The 23,928-nt window shown below is 37.9% G+C and overlaps 2 protein-coding genes across 2 annotated transcripts; one reads left to right on the top strand and one right to left on the bottom strand.

Annotated features, from left to right (window-relative positions):
* The first annotated feature begins 1,293 nt into the window (after positions 1-1,293).
* atp1b3a (ATPase Na+/K+ transporting subunit beta 3a) lies at positions 1,294-14,400 on the top strand. The gene is made up of 7 exons (XM_084118968.1): positions 1,294-1,587; positions 6,183-6,311; positions 6,986-7,084; positions 7,190-7,377; positions 9,374-9,424; positions 11,543-11,629; positions 13,647-14,400. Exons 1-7 carry the CDS (start codon positions 1,473-1,475, stop codon positions 13,812-13,814), a joined length of 837 nt encoding a protein of 278 aa, XP_083975094.1. The 5' UTR covers positions 1,294-1,472; the 3' UTR covers positions 13,815-14,400.
* Positions 14,401-16,180: 1,780 nt separating this feature from the next.
* Positions 16,181-22,600, bottom strand: grk7a (G protein-coupled receptor kinase 7a). Its single transcript, XM_084119577.1, has 4 exons — positions 21,824-22,600; positions 21,263-21,700; positions 18,453-18,733; positions 16,181-18,091 (listed from the first exon to the last, which is right to left on the bottom strand). The coding sequence occupies exons 1-4, from the start codon at positions 22,418-22,420 to the stop codon at positions 17,758-17,760; spliced, it is 1,650 nt and encodes a 549-aa protein (XP_083975703.1). The 5' UTR covers positions 22,421-22,600; the 3' UTR covers positions 16,181-17,757.
* Between the last annotated feature and the right edge of the window lie 1,328 nt (positions 22,601-23,928).

The raw sequence follows: 23,928 nt of genomic DNA, 5'->3' as shown, positions 1-23,928 counted from the left end.
TTCTTTTTAGGTATTTTCTTGCCAATAGGAGCCATGAGAATACCAGTAAAGCACTTAAGATGTTAAAAAGTAATATAGCTGGAAAAACAGCAATATAAAATAAGACATTACAGTAGCATTCATTGTTGCCCACATCATTTCTTGAACTATTGACCAGTAAGAGGCAGTATTTGATAAGACAAGATGAGCTCTGAGGATTTGAGTTTTTTTTTTTTTTTTTGCATTTTTTAAAACTTAAACACTAACAAACATTCCAGAAGCACACATGAAGGAAAAAAATGTGGTGGCAGGTATTTGAAAGAAAACCGAATGAAAAGCAGTATTTGTTCAATTGAATGATCTGAAATGGCTGATTTTATTCAACTAACCTCAAATAACAAATGTAGTGCATTACACTTTTTAGCTTTTAATTCATAATTGAACAAATTCCCATTGAACAAATTCATTTTTTTTTTGCGTGTGTGTGTGTGTGTGTGTGTGTGTGTGTGTGTGTGTGTGTGTGTTACATAAGTCATCTGTGTTTACTGAGGTCATCACTAATTAACAGCCTCATTACAGCTCAGCTGTGCTCAGAAAGCAGAAGAAAATAGTGATGGGAATAGCATTCATTTTGCAGTTCTTCAATTTGTTACCTTTTATTTCTTCCATTCTTGTTAGACAATAGATCTCTGGTCGATTTAGTACAGGTTTGTGAATATCCGCTTATCAGCCAAGTACAAAAGATGAAAGCTTTACATGCATGCACATGGTTTTTAAAAGGTGTTTAAAACTTTCCCACTCGTTATTAGGAATAAACCATATTCATAAAGGTTATCTATCTTGCCAGTTGGAGTTACTGGTTGAATTTCTTCATCATAGAATCTCAGAATAAGTGTCTGTTCATTCATGAGTCCCATGAGTAAACATTTATTTGGTACCATGTTCTCTGAAAACTAAAATTATTAACTAAACACACAACAATGGCTATTTAAATGAAAAACATCCCAACACCTACATTTATAAATTATTACTGGTGTTATTAATAAGCTAATAGTGTATATATGTGTACAAACATGCACCATAACACCAAGATAGGCTTGTGTAGGCTACTTATAGCATGTAAAAGCATGGGATGTGAATTATGGTAGCCTAATAATTCAGTACCATGATACGACCTTCTCATAGCATGCATAATACAATAGAGTCGCTGATCATCAAGATTCTCCGGTATAAAATTCACAATCAATTTTTAACAATTCCAGGGTCGCACTGTGTACGCATGCGCGAAACAGCTGCCCCTTCGTTCCCTCCCCCACAACATAACGTGCTGCTGTCGGTCCAGGTCTGTGTTGGACCAGTTTAGAATCAGGAACATTTGGAGACGTCAGAGGCCGGAGGTTCTTCGCTCTTTCACCAGCGCATCAGCCTCACCAAACAGCTCGCATTACACACACGCACACGTCATTTTCATAAGTTGCGCCTAAATTGCAAGCATGTCTAAAAAGAGCGAAAAACCAGCGGAGGGCAAAGAGCCTGAGAGCAACTGGAAAGACGTGATCTACAATCCAAGAACTGGAGAATTCTTCGGTCGGACTGGTAGAAATTGGGGTGAGTTGACAGAAACCCTAACGGCGTCATTCATGAAATGTGCAGTTTGCATACATTATGGGCAGATTTTTTTTTGACAGAAGGAAACTGTAAAGCTTATTAAACATGAAGACCCCCCTAGGGTCATGAATGAAGACGAGTGTGCATTGAAAATGACGAAAGCATCGTTATCTTAGGCATTCCGGCATCTTAATGTCATCAACTCGTTCCCTGATGAAATCAGTGGCATTTTAATGTCTTCTCATCTCTCTGCGTTTCGCATGATCTACAGTGTAAATAATGTTGCTCAATGCTCAGCATCTTCAGGTCGTATAGCACGTCTTCTCGGGTAAAACCCTCAAACATTTTGGATTCGGAATCAATATTTGTTACAAAATGATGTTGCGAATTTAAATGTTACAAAAATTAGAAGCGGCGGCAGTTCTTTAATGCCTGGTATTTTTTAACGTGTTATTTTTTTTAGGTTTAAAAATGGAACGAAACGATCGTCCGTGTTTCGCAGTTAGAATCCACTGTGGAGCGAAAACGGAGTCTGATGCTAATAAACGTCATTAGACACTGGCTCAGTGGCCAAATAAGCTTTTTATTCCAGACGGTAGTAGTGTGGTTTTAATCTACGTACATGTTTATTTACCAAAGCAAGGCTCTTGTTTGCACTATTTAGCTACCGAAAACATTTGTGCGCTGATTAAATAACTTAATAATATGAGAATAAATAATGAGATTGACACAAACTCTCAATGTGTTCACTGCGTAACGAGAGAAAGGCGAGTGTGATTAACCTTCTCTTGTTCTTATTGACCCAAGGCCCATTATGCCTAGTCAATTCAGCTGATTATCTTGACGATACCAGTGCGCGTCTAAATGATTAAAAGCCTGCAGGGATTAGACGCTTTCAGTCAGTCAAAATAATGACCCCTATTCAAAAACCCATTCATTCTCGTTCATTTTGAAGATCACAGACCTAAATGGCAACGTCAGAGCGCTCGGTAACATCAAAGTGTCGTCGCTGAGCGCCGTGACGTCGCCTGGCCTGTGGGGAATCTTTCCGTTTTTGCGCCTCACTAAACCTTCTGTTCGAATGACACCTTTCATTTTTTTGTACAGGCAAAAAAAAAATAAAAAAAAATCAACTGCTGAATGATTGGCCGTACGAGACACCCCCGCAGCCCATGCAGTGTGTGGGGGCCCCCCATCCTATGATGGGCTATGTCGCAGATTCATCTAGGCCTATTTACCAGCAGCCTTTGCTTTTTTGTTCTTTTTTTTTTTTTTTTTTGCTTTTCTTTTTTTAGAACTGAACTCAATTGACTAAAGATGAAAATAAAATAGCAAAAAAAAAAAAAAAAAAAAAAAACCCCAGAGGATCATAGAAAACATTGCTAAAATACCAAAAATAAGGTCACAGTTGTTTTCATCGCCCATTTGTAAAGTAGCCTATAGACAGCCCTGCAGGTCTTGACGTGCTGTGTTACTATTATTGCAGAAGTGTGCCAATAACTGATTTTAACAAATAGATCAAATGAAATATGCAGTCTTTAGGCTTGGTCTTTGCTGAGGCAACTTTTATAATTATTATTATTAGGCTATATTATTTTTATTTAGCAAAAAAAGGCCTATATGATGTTATTAATAATAACATTGAATGCATCAATGCAATGATAATTCACTGCGTGCAAAATCAGTTATTTATACCATTAAATCAATTACTGTAAGTGGGGGAGACAGACATGAGCAGGAGGCGCACAACAGATTTTCATACATGCCATCACTGCTGGTGGGAGGGGCCTCGGTGTGTGTGTGTGTGTGTGTGTGTGTGGGGGGGGTGTTCTCTTCTCACAGATGTGCAGTATGCCACTGGCTGAATGGGACTGTAACATTATTTTACTACATGTGAATATGTATTAAATAAATGACTAAATAATTTTCACCTTTATTTTAAATCTCTAAATTAAAGCTCTAAACAGAACGGCATGCAATCTTTCGCTTGTGCTTCGGCTCTGGATGAATGTGGTAAGATGCACCGTTGTACACACTGATACAGGACATCTTATCAGAACGGATGGTCACATAAATAATGATTTCTTTAACTGTGTCCTTTGAAGTATGGTCCCAATAGAGTGGTGCATGGATGACTTCAAAACCCGGAAATCTAATTCACCACTGGTTCTCTCGAGATTTTCCCATGGGCTTTTAAAATAATTTTTTTCTTTTTATGAGTTAAATAAAGCCTGTGGTAAACATAGCTTGACAACACTTTGACGTTTTGTTCTACAACGTGAACTGCACACACTCACACCCCAAATGTTCTTATCTAGTTACATATTAGAAACATACGTTTTTTTAAATAAACAACAGCCGTGAACTGTGTACTGATGGACTAACTGGAGTGCTGAATGGGTTGGCAAAATTAGGCATCATAGGAACATACACTCCTGGATATTGGTTAATTTCGAGTCAGAGTGACTGTCTGGCGTGTCTGAAAGTGAGTTTTGATTGAGTGACTTTTGATTGCGTAACCGTTTCAGATGGTTCAGTCCGGTTTGGTGAATTGGTTCAACCAGTTCACTAAAAAGAACCGGCTCAAAAGACTGATTCATTCACTAACTGAACATCACTAATCCACTAATTTAAAGGCTGCATCTGAAGACGCCTTTGAATTGGGACAGCCTTTGTCGTTCTGCTGTGACACATTTGGCCTTCTAACGCAGCCTTCGAAGGATGAAACCTCTTGACTTGGGACACAGATTTTGTTTTTACAGCTGGTGTCTCCCCGGAGGTTTGCTGTTTTGAATGATCCGTGGGAAATTTACGCCACTTACACCATACAAGCACCACAGTAGCCAGAGCTACTTTTCTCTGAGTAGGAAAAAGCTGTGACACGCACAGGCAACTGACCTATATATGCAATTTCTCATAAAATACATTCATACAGCCTAAAATAAAATCTTAGTCAAAATCTTCATAGGGGTAATGAAACACAGTTTTAAAAAGGGATTTTTCACTATTATTTACAACAGGATCTGCATTTTTCATGGGTTTAAATTAGTGCTGTCAAATCGATTAATCATGATTAATCGATTCTAAAATAAAAGTTTGTTAAAGTATAGTATATGTATGTGTGTGTGTGTATATATATATATATATATATAGTGTCTGTGTGTGTATGTACACACACACACACACACACACACACATATATATATATATATAAAAAAATATATTAACTTGAGTTTCAAAAGTCAACAAATTTGCAACAGCTGAATGTAACAATTTTGACAAGTCAGACATGTCAGTCTCTGAGTTACATGTAATTTATTTAAGTCAAGAAATAAACTTTTGAACATTTTGAACGTCTTTAGCACGTTTTATAATTACCCAAACATAGTTCACCCCTTACGCCTGAACACGTTATCTCATCCGTCCAAAACTTAGGCTCGCTGTCGGTTGGAATATTAGAACTAAAAACATCGGCATAATACACTCATGGGAATCAGTCACTTCACTGAATACTTGCTGGCTAAGAAAAAAATAATTATTACCTTACAATCTATCTGTTTTCAAATCCACATAATTTGAATATCACGACATCGATGTCTGTCAAAAAATAACGTGCACAATATATACGTTAGTATTTACAGCGAGAGGTCCAGTGAGTACACTTATCTCCAGTAAAACCCACACTACCGGATGTTTTGATGCGTTATTGCTTTCCGAAAAGAGGGAGAAAATGGCAGCCTGAGTGGCTTCAACATGCTGTCTGTCAGAGACAATAACGTGCATAATACATAACGCACACAAGTATAAATTTGTACTTCGCCGGGTTAATGAACAGTTTAACGTGTTGGTTTTGACGGATATTTTTTATGCACATTCTGATTCTGACATTCATGATTTTAATATTTTCAAATTTTGTATTCTTGACTGATCTTTTTTCATAATTTTGGTAATAGATGAACTGTTAAATGCGAGTCCCTGTAGTCATCCAATTTGACTCTCATATGCTGATTTTATATATATTGTAAACTTGACAGGTGATTTTTATAAAAATGTATAAAATCTAAGCTGTTTAAAAAACTAAGGCAATTATCAAAGTCTGATAAAATGTTGTTTCATTTTTAAATAAAAGATTTGTTACATTTAATTGCCCCTTGGCAGATTTTGACTCAAATCTTTATTATAAGGTTTTCAAACTATATTTGGGTGAAGACATGGTTTGGAAAATGCATTTTTTGACTCTCTCATAACTTTGTTTTATTATTATTTTTTTAAAAAGCTACATAGTGTAGCTATAATTTACTGAAATTGAAAATCCGTGAATGACCAATCAGAATTTAATATCTCAGAGAGAGAAATAAATTGAATTTGGATAAGCTTGTAATGTATGCGGTCAGATTAAAATGAGCTCTATATGAAACCCCAGCAAAATGTTATGATATGGTTGGTTCTGTTATGAATGCATTGGTTGGTTATGTTTATATTTTATACTGTTCAAATGTATCTATGAAATATACATTTTTAAAGCTTTTTAACAGGGGTCTTATCAATTCAGTTCTGCCTAGCAATAAATGATTTTCAAAGGTACTGTCTTTCAGGCATCATCCTCCTCTTTTACTTGGTCTTCTATGTCTTCTTGGCTGCCATGTTTGTCTTCACTATGTGGGTGATGCTTCAGATGCTGAATGACGACACGCCAAAGTATCAAGATCGTGTCGCATCCCCAGGTGAGTTTGACAGTGTGCAGCTCTTATTATCAGGCTGTACTGTGTATATAGTGCAATTGTGTAAATTTGACAGTAAGTGTTAATTAAAAAGTGAAAATTAACTGATCAGTACTGTACATATTATGGTATGTACATATTATGTGCATAATACAAGTTAAGGATTATTTAACAGGGACCTATTATGCAAAATTCACTTTTACATGGTGTTTGAACATGAATGTGTGTCGACAGTGTTTGTACACAACCAACCTATAATAATAAAAATGACTGTTAATGTGAACTTGATATTCTTGCGAAAACCACATATCTGAAGTTGCATGCAGATAATAAACTTTCAAGATTATGAAGAACTGCAATGTCACGTGAGCGTGAGCGGGATGGAAATGATAATCAAAACCAAACAGATGTTTTGTTAGTTTGAGTATCTGTAGCCGTACAGGCTCCGCCCTCTTCTGGGAAAGGGGGGTGGGGAGCAGCAGCTCATTTGTTTTTCCTTTCACCCAAAAATGGGGATTTACAACATAATAAATGTAAAATAAATGATCTGTGGGGTATTTTGAGCTGCATTATGGGGACACCTGAGACATATAATATCTTGTAAAAAGGGGCATAGAAGGTCCCCTTTTAAAAAAGTAAATATATTTAATATTTAACTAACCTTTTCTTTTTCGCAGGGTTGGTTATCAGGCCAAACTCTTTAAGTATAGTTTTTAACAGATCAGAATCTCTTGAATATGGCAAGTACGTTCAGCATCTAGAATCATTTCTGCATCGTAAGTGCTCTACACTTTCCCTTACTCTGCTTTTTTAAGAATTTCTCATCTGCTTGGAAACTATAGTCTTGTTTATTTATAATTTGTCTGTTTTCCGTTTTCCAGAGTATAATGACTCAGAGCAAGCCAAAAATGACTTGTGTATGGCGGGTCAGTACTCTGAGCAGGATGAGGAACCTCAGAAGAAGGTGTGCCAGTTTAAGAGGAGTTTACTCCACCATTGCTCCGGGATGGAGGACACCACTTTTGGCTATGCTAAAGGGCAGCCGTGTTTTATTGTCAAGATGAATAGGGTGAGTAACCTAACATGCACTGCCATTCAAAAGTTTCAGGTCAGTAAGATTTCATTTAATTTAATTTTTTAAAGAAATTAATTATTTTTAATTCAGCAAGGATGCATTAAATTGTTCAAAAGTGACAGTAAAGACAGTTTAAAGACAGTTTAGTCTATTTCAAATAAATGCTGTTCATTTGTACTTTCTATCCATTAAAGAATCCTGAAAATAAATGTATCATGGTTTCCACAAAAATATTAAGCAGCACCACTGTTTTAATTAATGATAATAATATTAAGAAGAAGAAGAAGAAGAAAGTTTCAAGTTTCTTGAGCAAAGTCAGCATATTACTAGAATGATCATGTGACACTGAAGACTGGAGTAATGCATTTGCTACAGAAACAAGTACATGAATACTAGGGAGTGAAAAATCCAACTGAAGATAATCAAAATACAGCCCTGTTCAATGCAGAACGGTTTCAAATTCTCATAAACAAAAACAATCTGTATGCATTTTTGTCAGCTTTGTTGTTTCAGAATTGTTTGTGGATGTAATGTGGAGTACCCATTAAAGTTGTTTAAGAGACCTGGCTTCTTGGTATCACCTTTGACAGCTAACAGTATTTTATTCCTCATATTAAACACTCTTTAAAAAACAAAAGTTTTAAAGCCATGAATGTTTTAACCACACCAACTTCAAAACAAATTAGGAAAATCCAGCCTATTCAGCAGTTTTTCAATTCAGCGTTCAATAATATTGAAAGCCAAGTTACATCCGTCCATTTGGTCTATGCAATATAACCCATCTGGAGAATCTGAAAGTGGATTTAAACATTTTGGAACAGACGCATATTTTTCCCCATGAATTCCTCGCTGGGATCTCAAAAAGCCCCAAATCCATCTGGATTTAGCAAGAAACCAGAAATCAAAAACTCATCCAAATGATTATCACCAGCTATTTCTGGATATAAAAGCAATGTTCCCACAACATATCCCAATATACACAGATGGATCTAAATTTGGAAATCAAGAGGCAGCAGCTTTTGCAACAAATTATGATGGAGGGCCAGTGTGGTGGAACTGGAGATTGAGGAGTATCAGAGCCAGGGCAGACCAGGCGGAGCTGGTGGAACTGGAACCCACCATGGCAGATCAGGCAGAACTGTAACAGAGAGGTCACGGACAGCCTCTGTGACAGTAACAGGAAGCACAGAGGGTTCAGAGAAGGCCTCCGTGGCCAATACAGGACAGGTGAAGAGTTCAGAGTCAGCCTCTTTTGCCGTAACAGGACAGGCAGAGAGTTCAAGGACGGCTTCTGTGGTCGTGTCAGGGTAGATAGAAAGTTCAAGAGTGGACACCGCCTCTTCAGGAGGAGCTGGAGTGGATGGCGCTGCCTCTGGAGGAGCTGTAGATGTGTGTATGGCCCAAACACATAAGATGGCGACTGCCATTACAGGAAACGTAGCCGATGGCGGTAGGACCTCCGAGACCATCGGACTCGGGTGCGCTGGGACCACAAGACTCCGGAATATCAGACTTGGAAGCGCTGGGACAACTGGGATACCGGCCGCTCAGAACATGAGAAACACTGGGATTTAGGGGCTGTTTACACGACACCGTTTCCAACTAAAAACGGCGTTTTGGACGTTTGTTTAGACAGCAACAGCGTTTTGGGTGCCTGAAAATGAAAACTTTTGAAAACGGGTTTCAAAGTGCATGTTTTTGAAAACGGTCTCCGTGTAAACAACAAAAACACGAATCTCTGAAGACTATGACGTCATGCACATGCGTATTACGTGTTCAGGCTGTAGCGTTTCATCGCCATCTAATGGCCCGGCAGCAGAATACAGCATTTTTAGTCGTTTTCGCGGATCAGTGTGAAAGATTTGAATGGTGGTGAATACAAAACATTTAATTCCAAATGAATAATGCATTATCAAATTGGCTAGGTATTCATATCTACTTACTGACTGAGGGTGAATCAGGCTGATATTGTATTATTCTTAACCCTCAGGTCATTGGTCTTAAGCCGTCTGGAGATCCGTACATCAACTGCACATCAAAGGTAACAATTGTAAACCTGTTTAATATGGAAGTAGATTAAAGAATTGAATTTACATTTCTGATATTAAGATATAATAGACCATATAAGATCATAAATGTACAAGTTTGTATCTGTGGTGTTTTTTGTGGATTAAAGCTGCAATTTAAAAGAGAAATTTTGAAAATGGAACTAAAAAAAGCAAAAATGCCTCAACACAAACCTTGTCCAAAGATATTAAGAATCCCATGCTGGCTGTTTCTCAGTGCAATCACAGTTAAAGAACTAAAAGAGGTCCATACTTAACCTGCAAATGACCTCCCTGTTAAGTCTTGGTCACACAATTTCTTTCTTGTCCACCCAATCATTTTCCTTAATCATTAATCATTTTGGTTCGCTCACACCAAGCTATAATGAAGGTAAATATCACATGACCAATGATAGCGTATGATGTCAGCAAAGCAGATGTCTGATTGGTCCCCATACAGCTCATACCCTTTTAGGGTGTTTCATTGCTCTGCAAAGCAGCCAATGTAGGAGCAGAACCTCTTGGGTGTTTGTAATTGTCAGTGTTTTCTGCAGTTTTCTTATGGATTTCAGCTTTAAGGTTTGATTAAATGTTGTTGTGTCCTGCTTGAATTTCAAATTGTTAGTCCATCCTCTCTCAAGTGTGTGTGTTTTTTTCTTTTCCTCTCATGTCTCAATTGCATGCTGCCAGTTGAACTCCTTAGTAAAGTGATGGGTAAGATCACTGTATATATGGTCTCTCTCATTCACCCGGTCGTTTGCTACCGATGTGATTGAGCATGTCTCTTACGTATATGCTGTCATTCCTTACTTCAGAATTTCTGCAAGCTTTAACATAGAAATAACATCTTGTCAGAATTAGGGATGCGCCGATATGTTAAATATGATCTAAAATGCACTATAAATAAACCACTAAAAACTAAGATCAGTAATTTTAAATGTTACAGGTGAATTTAGGGACCTGTTATTGTATTATTAGTGATTTAAAGATTAACTTTAGGTGCGTGTTAGATGGTGGCAAAGGTAATCTACATGTAAAAATAGAGGAAATTATGTGCACAATTAAATATCTAATATCAACCAATTCAAATAAATAGAAAATCTGTAATATCGGCTGATATCTCATGCATCCCTAATCAGAATCAATTAATTGACCATTCTCGCAGTTGTTATCATTTGAATATTTTCTTAGATCAGTTGCTAATGCTACTTTTGATCAAGATGGATGCCTAATTCTGGGGAAAATTGTAATTTATTTAGCATGGCAACGCAGCAGCATGTCTTTCAGCGCTCATTTTCTCCAAAGCAGGAGTCTGCTTCTTCTGCTGGGATTAATTATGCACTGCATTCAAATGTGTTATTACGCCGCATCTGCTGTATATGTCAAATGGATGATTTATATTAGAGATGCAAAGCTAAAAATGGCAAACTATTTAGTGGCCTTTTAATGGTCTTAACCATTTTAATCACTGGTCAGGAAATTAACAAGTATTGCACAAATACTGTAGATAAAGTAACTCAGCATGGAATAGCCTTCCGCTTTGTTTTCTTTGGTTTACGTGTGGGTAAATTTGCTGACAGCTTTTACAGAAAGAAGAGTGCAGAGTAGTTGAAAAATGTCTCCCAGTTCGACTGAGTTTAATGTGAGACTAGGGTTCAAATATTCACTATTGTTCAGATCTGGACTCTGACCAGGCCAAAACATGAGCCTGATGGACTTGTTCTCAAGCCACATCTAAAAAGGCTTCCCGCACAATGACACTTTTCCTCCATTCTTCACTGTGGTAGAGATGCATTAATTATTATATTTCTTAGCAGATTTTCGAAGACATCGCTCTGGAGCATCACCATTCAACTCGTGTGTCATTGTAATTCATCACACACAACTTCCCATATTCTGCCAAAAACTTAATTGTCTTTGATGTTTTTCTGAGGCAGCAATTGTTTTTTAAGTAGTGCATTTACTTATTTATTTTCTAATTTCCTGACCAATAATTTGTGGTTAAGACAATTTAAAAGCGTTTAGCCATTTTTTGTGTGCATCAAATGGCATCATCCACTCTCACCCAGTGACTGTCTTCTGTTGTCTGACGGTATTTTCCTGCTTCTCTTCAGAGTGAGAAACCTCTTCAGATGCAGTATTTCCCCCATGAGGGGACTATTGATAGGATGTACTTCCCTTACTATGGGAAAAAGACACATGTAAGTATGGCGCTCAGCACATGCTTAAAGGAATATTCCAGGTTCAATACAAGCTAAGCTTTATTAACAGTATTTATAGCATAATATTGAATACCACTAAAACAATTCCACTTGTCTGTTAGGTTAAAGTATGGATTACAGTGAGGCACATACAATGGAAGTGAATGGGGTCAATTCATAAATGTTAAACTATTTAAATTGTATAGTTATAAGATAACAAAACAATGTGTTAGCATGATTTTTGTGTGAAAAGAAATCACCTTTTCTGTGTATCCAATTTTACAACTTTATTGCCATAATGAAATGCCATAAACCCTGAAGTAATCAAATATAGATGTTTATGTGTAAGAATTAATGTGCCTTTTAAAAGTGCTTTTATTAAGCACCCTTCACATTTCTGCTTTTAATCCTCCAAAAATTGGCCCTATTAAAGGGTTAGTTCTCCCAAAAATGACATTTCTGTCATTAATTACTTACACTTGTGCCGCCCCAAACCCGTAAGACCTTCGTTCATCTTCGGAACACAAATGAAGGTATTTTGATGAAATCCGAGAGGTTTCTGAACCAGCCATAGACTGCAACATCAATGCAACTTTCAAGGCCCAGAAAGGTAGTAAAGACATCGTTAAAATAGTATTCTCATCACTTCATAACATTAAAGTTGAACCACTGTATTTGTAAATGTATTCTTAGATGCATCGCGATGCGGACGATTCTGAATCGATTCACAAACGTCAAAAATCTATTTTCTAAATGTTTTTTTTTCTAACAACGTTATATTGACGGTACGCAAAAGGCAGAACTCTGAAGCACGGACGTGCAGTGCCCGGACAGTCTGTGGCGTGCGCATAACAAAGACGCATGATGGCTGAGCGCGAAATCCGAACGGCACCCTCTTTGTTAAAAGCTAACGTATGGAAAATTGGCATAATTTCATTGTGGACTATTTTGTATTTTTGTATGAGAGCTGCTTTCTGCATTGTTTAGTTTTCACATCAATATGCTGTAAACAGATCTGTTAGACGTAGGTTTACTGTACTACCCTCCACAGTCACTGTGTGTATCAGTGCAATGCCAGTCACAAAAAAGTTACATTTTGACTGTGCTCTGCAGATGTTCATTTACTTTTTTTGTATAAGCTGTTTTTGATTGTGGTATACAGCAACAATTTCAAGTCATAAGTCTTGGACTCTTTATTATTTATTTGTGTATAAGAGCAGCTTTGTATGTTACTAATTATTCAGAATATGCACAAGTCCACAAGCATTATTTTTGTATGAGAGCTGCTGGTACATCATTCTATATTTTTTTCTATGAAAGCTGTTTGTGATTTTGCTAAAGCAAATTTATTTATTCGTTTTGTCTGAAGGATTATATTGCTCATTGCACATAACAGGAGGATGTTGGATAGAAGTCTATTATTTTATTTATGTTAGAGATTCAGAATATGTTGAAGTTTGTATTCATTTACTACAAGTACGCTGCTAGTACAGGCACACATTTCTTTTCCTGTTGGTTCTTTGGCATATGCTGGCAAATGTAACCTTACAGTTGACTTGCCAAATCACTTCCATTTGTTTTATTAATGAAATATATTGGAAGTAAATTCTTTATGGGTCACTTTGCTTTAAAAGTACCAAGTTGCCACACACACACACAAAAAAAGATGCATTGATAATCGTTTTAGCATCGCAGGCCTCTGAATCGTAATCGAATCGAATCGTGAGGTGCCTAGAGATTCAAACCCCTAAGTCACAATGGACTATTTTAACAATGTCTTTACTACTTTCCTGGGCCTTGAAAGTGGTAATAACGTTGCTGTCTATAGGGGGGGTCAGAACGCTTTTCATCAAAAAGATCTTCATTTGTGTTTCGAAGATGAACTACGGGTTTGGCACGACATGAGGGTGAGTAATTGGTGACAGAAATTTCATTTTTGGGTGAACTAGTGAAGTGTGTGTGTGTAGTGAAGTGCACATTATTTCACCTCTGTTTTTCTGTCTCCGATCATCAATAGAAGGGTTACGTTCAGCCTCTGGTTGCTGTAAAGCTGTTGCTTAAGAAGGAAGACTATAACTCTGAGCTGATTGTAGAGTGCAAGGTAGAGGGCTCCAACCTCAAGAACAACGACGAGCGTGACAAGTTTCTTGGCCGCGTCACCTTTCGGGTCCTGGTGACCGAATAAAGCAGTTGCTGGTGAGGACAATAAAGGGGTACTTGCACTACTTTACTCCCTGTTGTCCCTCCCATGTACATCCTGCTGGTCCTCAGCAGGTTGAAAGGACCTAATTTAACACTCCACAGACAGGCATGACTGATTGATTTTTGTTAATGAATCCCCGTTTAGTCTCCTGCCAAGCACCCCCTCCTGCTGAAGACGTTTAATTGTATTTTAACCCTGGGCCTTGCATTCCCTAGATGTTTTGAATTCTTTAACATCATTACGTTGTACCCTTAAAGGGATTTTGTTTACATTTTACTTGATGAGACGGGTTAGTTGCTATCTTAATCATTGGTTGGTGTTTTTTTGTGTTTGTGTTGCTCTGTGTGAATATATTTAATGATCGTATTGTCATATTGCTGTAATAATTGTTGAAAAGTGGTATTATTTGACACATTTTTAAATATGAAATATAGAAGGAGACAAATTTTTAACCTAAATGATATCCATAACCTCTGCATGGATCCTCATTCATGCAGATGCCTTCAGAGCCATTTAACACCTTGGTAAAAAATGCTATTTTGACAAATAAAAAGAAAACATGAAAGTAGTGGTTGTAGATGGTCTGTTATATCCTGAATGTACCACATGATGGCGTCAAGACAGTGTTGTCGAACAGAGTTCTTTAAAGTCTGCGTGAACCGGAAGTTGCAAACTACTTTTCTCCAGTGTTGTGACGTATTTCCCAGTGAAAAGGAATATTGAACAGAGGGCAGGGTTTTACTCTAGCGCTCCTCCTCTCCATCTCTCGCTCATAACAGACTAACGGTTTGAGGGGAGTGGTTAAGCGTTTCCCAACCCAAGTCCTCAAACCTACGTCATCCAATGCAGAGGGGAGGGGCATTTTCAGATTTTGATTAAAGATTACGAAGCCAAAAAATTTTTTTGTGTGGATTGACTTGCATGGATGAATTGTTCACCACAAAACGATCAATTTAGGCAAACAAAGTAAATATGGTCAATTTTGATTTCATGTGGACTTTAACAAAAAATAGAGATACATAAACCTGTCTTTTTCTCTCTTCAAAATGACAACAATTGTGCTAAATAGCAATTTGTTTGAAATATACAAGCATGATTGTATCTACATTTGAACCCATTCTCTTACTGCACTGAAACATGCATACGGTGCCATACGTTGTATTTGTTTAACTTAACCATGTCACAGTGCTCAACCAAACATAGCACTGTCTATTCCTGCCAGCAGCTATCAATAAATCAGCGGTCTGCGTCAACTGATTAGTTGACCACATTTAGTCACAGCGACGAGAATCTGCTTCAGTCTGTACATGTACATAGTTGGTCTTTTAAGCTGGCCAATGTAGCAAAGTCACCTGTGAAAGTTTAGTATACACTTTCGAATGTCCAGCTTTTGCAATGGGAAACTTATAGTCAAGTCACTTGTTAGGCCTGGAGAATTTAAACTGGGGCGGTTCATGAAAAAAAAAAAAAAAAAAACTCACACCATGTTCATTTAAGACAAATATAACTATTAATATTATTATTATTACTGCTTAATTTTGCGTTCTAATAGTTGGGGAAAAAATTAGATCACTTTTGCCTGACACTCTCACTAACTCTTCTTTCACACATAAGCTTGTTTTCAGCATTAGTGGATAAGGAGGAGGGGGATCTGTTTGGCTTAACAGGGTCTTTAGCTTTGCCACCTGGAGAATTCCAGCTTCTAACTTACTTGTGTATTCTCAGTCATAAACAGAGCACATATTAACTGTATTATGCTCACCATCTCTACTTGTACATTGCCTAATAAAGCTCAGGAGTGATGTAACAGTCTTTGAATGCAGGAAGCAGACCCCTTCATGTGTGCTGAAACAGACTGCTATTCTATTATCTTAACGGAGATCATAAACTGGTGAGTCTGGTGAGTGCGAGTCATCTTGGTTTAGCAAATCAGACTAGAGGTTGCAAGGATTAGAGGTTGATTTAAGTACGCGAGTGTAAACCAGATTATCGGTTTACAAGATAAGTGTGGTGTACTGAATTCAGCCCAGATCTTTGTGATTTGACTCCTTAATCTGGGGAATATTTTTAGGTTTTGACTCTTGCAGTGTTTTTTTTTTAACGTGCACCAACGTGTGGTTAGATCAAGCATTATGTGTGAGATTAATCTTAAGATTCAGTTATCTCAGGAATATGTATGAGTAAAAACAAGGAAACATTAAAACCTGAAATAATGGACGACTAACCTCTGCAAGTGAACTGACTCTGCATTTAAATTTAGTGATTTGATCAGGGCCAAGATAGTAGAGGTTTACCGATTAGCACCAAGCACACGCGTTATGAGGGGAAAAAGCTCAGAAATAAATCTGTAAAAGAAAGAGACATTTTATTGACCCATTTCGAATATCTGACATTTCTATTTAGAATCATTCTCAAACCTTATAAACAATTACATTTAACCATTATTACTTAACTGACAAAAAGTAAAAACTCAACACTGGCAAAGACAAAGAACAAATAATTCATTTGAAGACAGGTAGTTTGGTCCATTTTATGTCACTTACTGTTATTTTTACAATAACCAGTTTTCTTTTGCTCTTGCTCAGCATTATAAAAGCAACACAAATGAAGACTGTAAGGGGGTCACAAGCTGCACCTTGGTGACGTAGCTCAACTAGTGAGGATTGAGCAGACGTATCAGTGCCAAAGCTCTCTCTTTCTTTGCGCCCTTGAGGATTGAACTCAGCTGAACTTTTCTGTAAAGGACATCTATCCCATTATATCAGTGAGGTAAAGAAGTAACAAAACACAAAAGGAATTGTTACCTTTAAATGCTAAATAATCAAGCTCTGATTTTATTTCATTTCAGAGCTATTCATATATATATATATATATATTGATTTATTCACTCATATTTATATGTACATATTTATACACACATATCCTTTCGAAATCTAGGTGTGAAATCAGAAATGCCCAGCTATCAAAGATCACAAGCATGAGTTAACAATTCATGCAAGACTTTCTACAACAGAGATCATTTGAGCTCTGTTGAACAATTACACAATTCATTCATATGCACTTTTGTTAGCATGTAGCTGTTTACCTGTGTCACAGGCAGGCCCACACGGAATCTGTGTGCATGGAATGCTGCGCAGAATTGGATCGTCAATCGTTCACAAAATGTTTGCTTCCTTCACATTTATTTTGTTAAATATTTTGGCTAATCTGGGATGGACTAGCCATCTGTCCAGGGTGTTTCCCTGCCTATGGTTTAAGACGCTGGAATAGGTTCCAGCATCCCCGCGATCCTACACACGACAAGCGGTCTGGAAAATGGATGGATGGACAAATTTTGTCTTATTTAATTGTAGTACATTCCAATTCTGAATTCTGAGATAGTATTCCACAGATTCCGTCTGGGCCTGGTCTTCAGTAGCCTCTCTTATGGTGTGCATCCAGTAGATGCCAATTGTGTACTAGCACACCGTGAACTAATCCACAAATAAATTGTGATTTGGCAAGGCAGGAGATGTTTGGAACGCAAGCCACTGCTTCTTGAAGATGACTCTTTTTTTTGTTGCATATCCACACATCTCCACCTTCTGATCACAAACTGCTGTCGATTACATCGAGTCGCTATAGTTACATAATAATCTTAGTCTATTATTATCTTAGACATAAAGGAACTCCAGGGAAGAACTTCCCTGACTGGTCCACAGCTCAGTCCACCACATCATGGATGATTCATGGAGTGATTCTCAGACCATGTTTCTGTGCAGATGAAGCAATAAGAGTGTCCTTCTATGCTACAATGGACTAATGTCCCATCTCTTTCCAATCACACTTCACTCTTCTTCGACACGTAGCACAGTTTCAATCATTTTAGTAATGCCCCTGAAAGCATTTGTTGGTGAATAGTGGGCTGGGTGGCTGGATTGGTCCCTCACAGAAGTGTGCAAGTGCCTGATTTCTTATCATCATCTGAACCACCGGCTGATTCTTTCCGGTTGGGGTCGTTGAGCTCATCAAAGAGTCCTGTATCTATCATCTCCTGTTGCCAGGCAATGGGCACAGCACCTGTGCTAAACTCCTTGAAGAATTGATCATCCTTTGCATCAAACTCAATACCCTTGATTTCAGAAAACTCAGCAATGTCACCTGTATCCTTTGCATAGACAACGTTGGGTTTGGGCACCCAGGGTGGATCGATAAGGCCGGCTTCCAGGCGAGCAAAGTTGATGGACTTGAACCACTCGTGTTTCCTTGGATCATCACCCCTATGAAAATAGTACAAATAACAATTATACATCCTGACCACGTGGGAAAAGGAGTTTGATGCATTTCACAATACTGCATTCATGTTCAAGAAAAATCAAAGCTTTTGGTCATTATTACACTTGGCCCAAATGAAGTGATATCCAGTATGTTGACCATATAGGATTTTATTCTCAAAAAAACCTAGATAATCATCTTCGCCAAGTCATACAAATCTGCTACAATAGCTTTGACTGATAGGATACTAATGAAGTCCTACCCTTGTGATGACAGATTTCATATAGGTTAGGGTCCAAAAATCCTGCTTTAACACCTCTGATCACACTGAAGAATCAGGAGGTTAAGAGGGATAGAGGGACTTACTTGCAGCCAAGACGTTCATCAATCTTTTTCTTGAGAAACTGCTTGATGATGTCTATAGTGGCAGCATCAAAGTTCTTGTGCTCAAACTTGGGTTCCTCATTGATGATGCGCCTCTGTACCTCCTCCTTCTCCACTTTCTCCTTCTTGGCTTCAGGGCCTTTGAATGGGGTGTAGCCAGCCACCATTTCATAGATACTGCAGCCCAGTGCCCACCAGTCCACTGATGCCCTGTATGGGATTTCAGTGAGGATTTCAGGTGCCATATATGCACCCGTTCCAGCCTGTGAAAAGAGACATTTCAAAAGTACATTTTTTATTTCTTGTGTGGAAACTGGTTAGATAAGATGCAAAATGTTTCCTTTTTATGAAACTGTGAGGGTGTAGCAATGTTTTGCTCTGAGGGTTTGTGTAATTTGTTCATCAGATTAAGGACTGTAGTAGTAGAGCATTTTAACCACAATAGAACAATCTATTGCTCGTACCTCACTTCCTCTTTTTGCCAGAAAGAGGAAGCTTAATCTTAATCCTCTACTACCTGTCAGGTGTCATGTGCCGATCCACTGTGATGAAGCGGACTTATATAAAGACAACCATTCTTAGGTTCAAATGGACATGTGCACCTTTTGCGTACAGACATACTTACACCTAGAGTCATTCATTAATAGTTATACGGCTAATTCAACACCTGAGCAACTGTAACTCTTCAGTTTACTTGCATGGCAGACTGATCACTATGGGCACTTAAAAACCCCATTTAATTGGTTTTAAACCACAATAATAATTACAACACAATCATATTAAAAAAACTAAGATCGGCAAAATATATATATTTTTTGGCTAAATAATCGTATACAATGTTTTATTTTAGAGTAATGCTTAGTAGAAACTGTGTTGTATTCTTAAGACACTGGTAATTCATCTGGCTTAGTCCAAGTGGAAAGCCCTCCTGCAAATGCAAAGAACTATAACAAGACATAGTAATTGACAGGGTTAGTCTCAGTCAAGTTAAAATGTAATGATTACATGGAAAGATCATTGTGCTAGGTTAACATAATCAGTTTACCTAAGCTAGAATGACTTAGACATTGAGACCACTGAAGATATAGTTTGTGCATATAGTGTAGTTACATAAATCAAACTGCTGGGCCATGGCTTTAAAGTTGTACAACCTCCAGAAGATTAAGGCTCTAATAACAGTCAATAAAATGTTCATTAAAGACATAAATGACTGCAAAGAGCAGTGATAACCACAGAGTCTTATAATAGTCAAAATATAAAACAAATATAAAATGCATCCCTCTCCCTCTGCCTTTGGCTGTCTGATCAGAGACAGATTTGTGTAATTCTCCCTAAGAGGATCAGGAGTGTAAAGCCAGCCAAACCCCCGGGGGTTCAGCTTGGGCTTCAACCTGCACTGAGGACTCAAGAAGGGCACTGGATAATAAGCTTAGGCTCACTGCATTAGTGTTTGTTCATTTTGGCATTTGACATATATCAAAAATGAAAAAGTCATCATGAGGGGCAGCATTGAGTACGCAACCTCTTTTTGTCCACAAATGTGAGTGAGAAAAATATGAATGGGTGGCTTAAACTGTTTTAACAGCGTTTAGATAACCACTTTCTAAAATGCCTTTAAACTCTGGAAATAGGTTAAAGGTTTGATTAACTGAACATTTTATTGGGAAAACAGATTTTTGTTATTTTTGGCATAATTTTTCATCTTTCAGTTTACTTCCGCAAATCCCCGCTGAGACAAGAAAACCTCACTTAGTGTTTCATATAATTCAATAGTAAAAATGCTCCTGATGTTGGGATTTATCTGAAGCTTCCCAGTTGCTAATATTGTCATTTTGCCATCACTGATGCTGCACTATGTTAATAAAACATCACAATAGCAAAAGATTTCAGGTTATTTTGTATAACACTGTTTTACTGGCATGAGATAGAGACCCAGTCGTGATTTTGGGTAGAGGTGAAGCACTTGTGGGCCCTCTGAAGTCGAATTGTTGTGTCATAGAACCATTTTTAGCATGGTTTAGTTGGAAGCTATAGGAGAGTTTCAATGCAGAGAATTTTGTGGACTAAATACTGAGATAAATAGGGAAAATAAATACAATTGAATTAATTAAAATACATTTCAAGAAGCCCTGAGTCACAATTATCTGTTGCCCACAAATTGGAAAGTTAAAAAAGACAATGAGTCAAGGGTGCAGTTAAGGACACAGCAGCTAACTGATCCTTGTATTGCTTCTGCATGCTGTCTTTAGGTCTGTTTTCTGGTGTAGCTGTACTAAAGGTGATGAAGATCACTAGGAATTATATAACAGGCACAGAGCACGTCACTAACAGAGCAGTAATCCAGTGTAAAAGACGAACAATCCAAGGTCACTAATAGTGTTACTGAAAATCTTTATAGTCCTGGTGGCATATAAAGACAGCTAAACTTAAAGATTTTAACTAAACGGTGGTCTCAAATCCAAGTGTTCCACATGTTGACTGGCTGTTTTCTCACTTAAATGATGTAGCTCAAAGTTTGTGTCAGTCTTCGGTCCAACTTAGCTAGCGAATAGTCTATTTAGGCTTTTTAGCTAAAAGTAGCAGTCTAATTTATTTTCTTTCTTTCTTTTTTAGCCTAATTTCAGATAGTGTAGTCTAATCCAGTCTTGTTTATTATAATATATATGTATGTATATATATCCACCTCCTGAAGAAGTTTGAGAACCACTCTCCATATTTCCATTCTCATCTCACACAAGTGCTATCCGATGCCTTTACCCATACTAATCACAGCATAGAGATGATTAACTCACCTTTTGGGTAATGGTCTTTCCCGCAGGAAGCTCCACAGCAAGACCAAGATCTGAAAGACGGCACTGGCCCTGGCTATCTAAGAGCACGTTTTCCGGCTTCATGTCACGGTACACAATGTCCATGGCATGCAGATGCAGGATCCCAGTTGAAATCTGAGCTGTATAATAGATGATTCGATCCATTTCGATACCCTTCTCACCAATGTTATAGATGTGATACTTGAGATCACCTCCATTCATCAAGCTCATGACCAGGCAGAGATGGGTTTTGGTGTCGTAAGCATATGCCAGGGTGACAATGAACAGGCTGTTGACCTTCTCCAAGATCTTCTTCTCCAGAAGGGCCATTTTCTCACCATGTTTCTTCTTGAGACGCTTCTTGCAGAGCTTCTTGCAAGCATACATCTGGCCAGTGTTCTTTACCTGCACTGCACACACCTGAAAGTGTAAATGTCAACATGGTCAAGTTTGAGAGACTACATCAAAATATCTTTGATTCGAGACGTGTACTCATCATCTAAAATGCATGCTAATAGGTTGCACTTAATGAATAGAACCTACCTCTCCGAATCCACCCTTTCCGAGTGTCCTGAATTCGTAGAAGTACTTGTCTGTGATTGGCTGTTTCTCATACTCTTTCCACTGCAGAAACTTTTCAAAGAATTGGCTTGTCTGGTAATCTGTAAACGGTTTGCCTTTTAAGTATTCTTTGGTGGCCTCCTTCACCTGTGCCATCACCTCATCGAAATCTTTATCAGTAACCGCCTTGCACTTGGTTGCTAAATCTCCAGTCAGGAAGGTGAGGGAGCTCTTGGAACCATCTTTGCAGAACTTGTTGATGATATTTGTACGGGCCTTGTCTTTGGCAGCAGTCTCAGACAATTCCCAATCGTACAGATCATCCAGAAATTCTGCTGCAGTGGAGTACTCTGGCCCCCCTTGATTGAGGTACTGGCGGAACATCTTCTTACCTATTGGCTGCTTTTCGCAGAGGGAATCGAAGTCCAAGTCCAGACTCGTCCTGAGTGCGGCACATTGTTCCGCCTTGGGCAGAGACAGACTTCGGCGACGTTTCTTCATCTCCTTGTCATCACCCCCTTGGGCTTTCAGGTAGGCCGTGTTGGCCACCAAATTATCAAGTCCTCCCATGTCACACATTTTGGCGGCTGTGTCAAGTTACTCGCCCCAAGAGAAATGGAAGCTCCGCACACTGCTCTATCAGGCTAGAAGATGCTATTGCCAGTGGTCAGTGCGTTTGTGTGCTACTCGCTTTGAAGCCAAGGCGCGAATGAGCCACTAAGATGCATGCACCTGCAGACCAAGATACACTGACAACCCAGTAATTACTAATTTAGAATTAAATACCTGCAAGGGATTTTCACTTAAGTATATTTGTGTGACCTATACTCAGCTACTATTCAAGGAAAGGAACTTATAAGAGGGTTCTCCCACTAAGAAGCTTTAGGGCTGACTATATTTAGGCAGATGCAGAGTGCTAGTCAACGGATGGCCATTGGGCTCTGTTGTCTAAACATAAATAGTGATACGATAGGAGGAGAAAAAATGTGGCAGCTAACAGCTCTGCATGGAGTGTACAAAATGCTGAGGCTAGCAGGACGCACTAAAACTTTCTCCTGTTGTTTACAGACCATTGGCTAATGTGCTATAGCAGCACCAAATTCCAAAAAAGAGGCTAATGTCTATCTGCTGATACAGTCAATCATATAATTTTGTATTATTTTACCTGCTGATTTTAATTGTTAGCTGTTTGTTTTTAATTTAGCATAATCATATTTAGAATTTAGTTAAATGTACATTTCTGCCTTTAACCACAATTGATGCAAAAGATTACAGAACTAATCTAAGATTCTGTTGACAGTCATAAAGTGTTCCTGCCAAATGCTTTCTGTCTTTACTACAGTATTATCACTCAGGGATTCGTCCTGAGTAATCACAATTTACATGTGCTTACTCCATTACTGACCTTATTTCAGTGTGCCAGTCTCTCTTCGACCTGCTTTAATGAGCATTACCTTTCACATTAATTCCTTCATTGTACTGTGCTTTTAAATACTGAGAGCAGAGCACCCCCTTAGGTGACCATTTAAAATGGTTTAATTCCACAAACTGTCCCTCACATCATATCTCACACTAATTTGAAAATAAATATATAGAATAAAGCGAAGTGATGGAATTTGTCCTCTGCATTTAACCCACCCAAGTTAGCGTACACACATTAGGAGCAGTGAACACACACACAGCAAACCATGGACAAAAACCCAGAGCAGTGGGCAGCCACTTTTGCCCAGGGAGCAATTGGGTGTTAGTTGCTCAAGGGCACCTCAGTCATTTACTGCCAGTATTGAGAATCAAACCCACAACCTTCAGGTTACCAGTCTGACTCTCTAACCATTAGGCCATGACTGCCCTCAATAAATGTTTTTTATAATATAAAAATAAAAATATATTATATAAGTAATATATATAAGATATATAAGATACACATATACATATATATATATATATATATATATATATATATATATATATATATATATATATATATATATATATATATATATATATATATATATATATATATATATATATATAGTGAGGAAAATAAGTATTTGAACACCCTGCTATTTTGCAAGTTCTCCCACTTA

This window comes from Abramis brama (genome assembly GCF_963993115.1).
Source record: "Abramis brama genome assembly, chromosome: 7".
Lineage (NCBI taxonomy): Eukaryota > Metazoa > Chordata > Actinopteri > Cypriniformes > Leuciscidae > Abramis > Abramis brama.
This window is presented reverse-complemented; position numbering and strand designations above follow the sequence as displayed.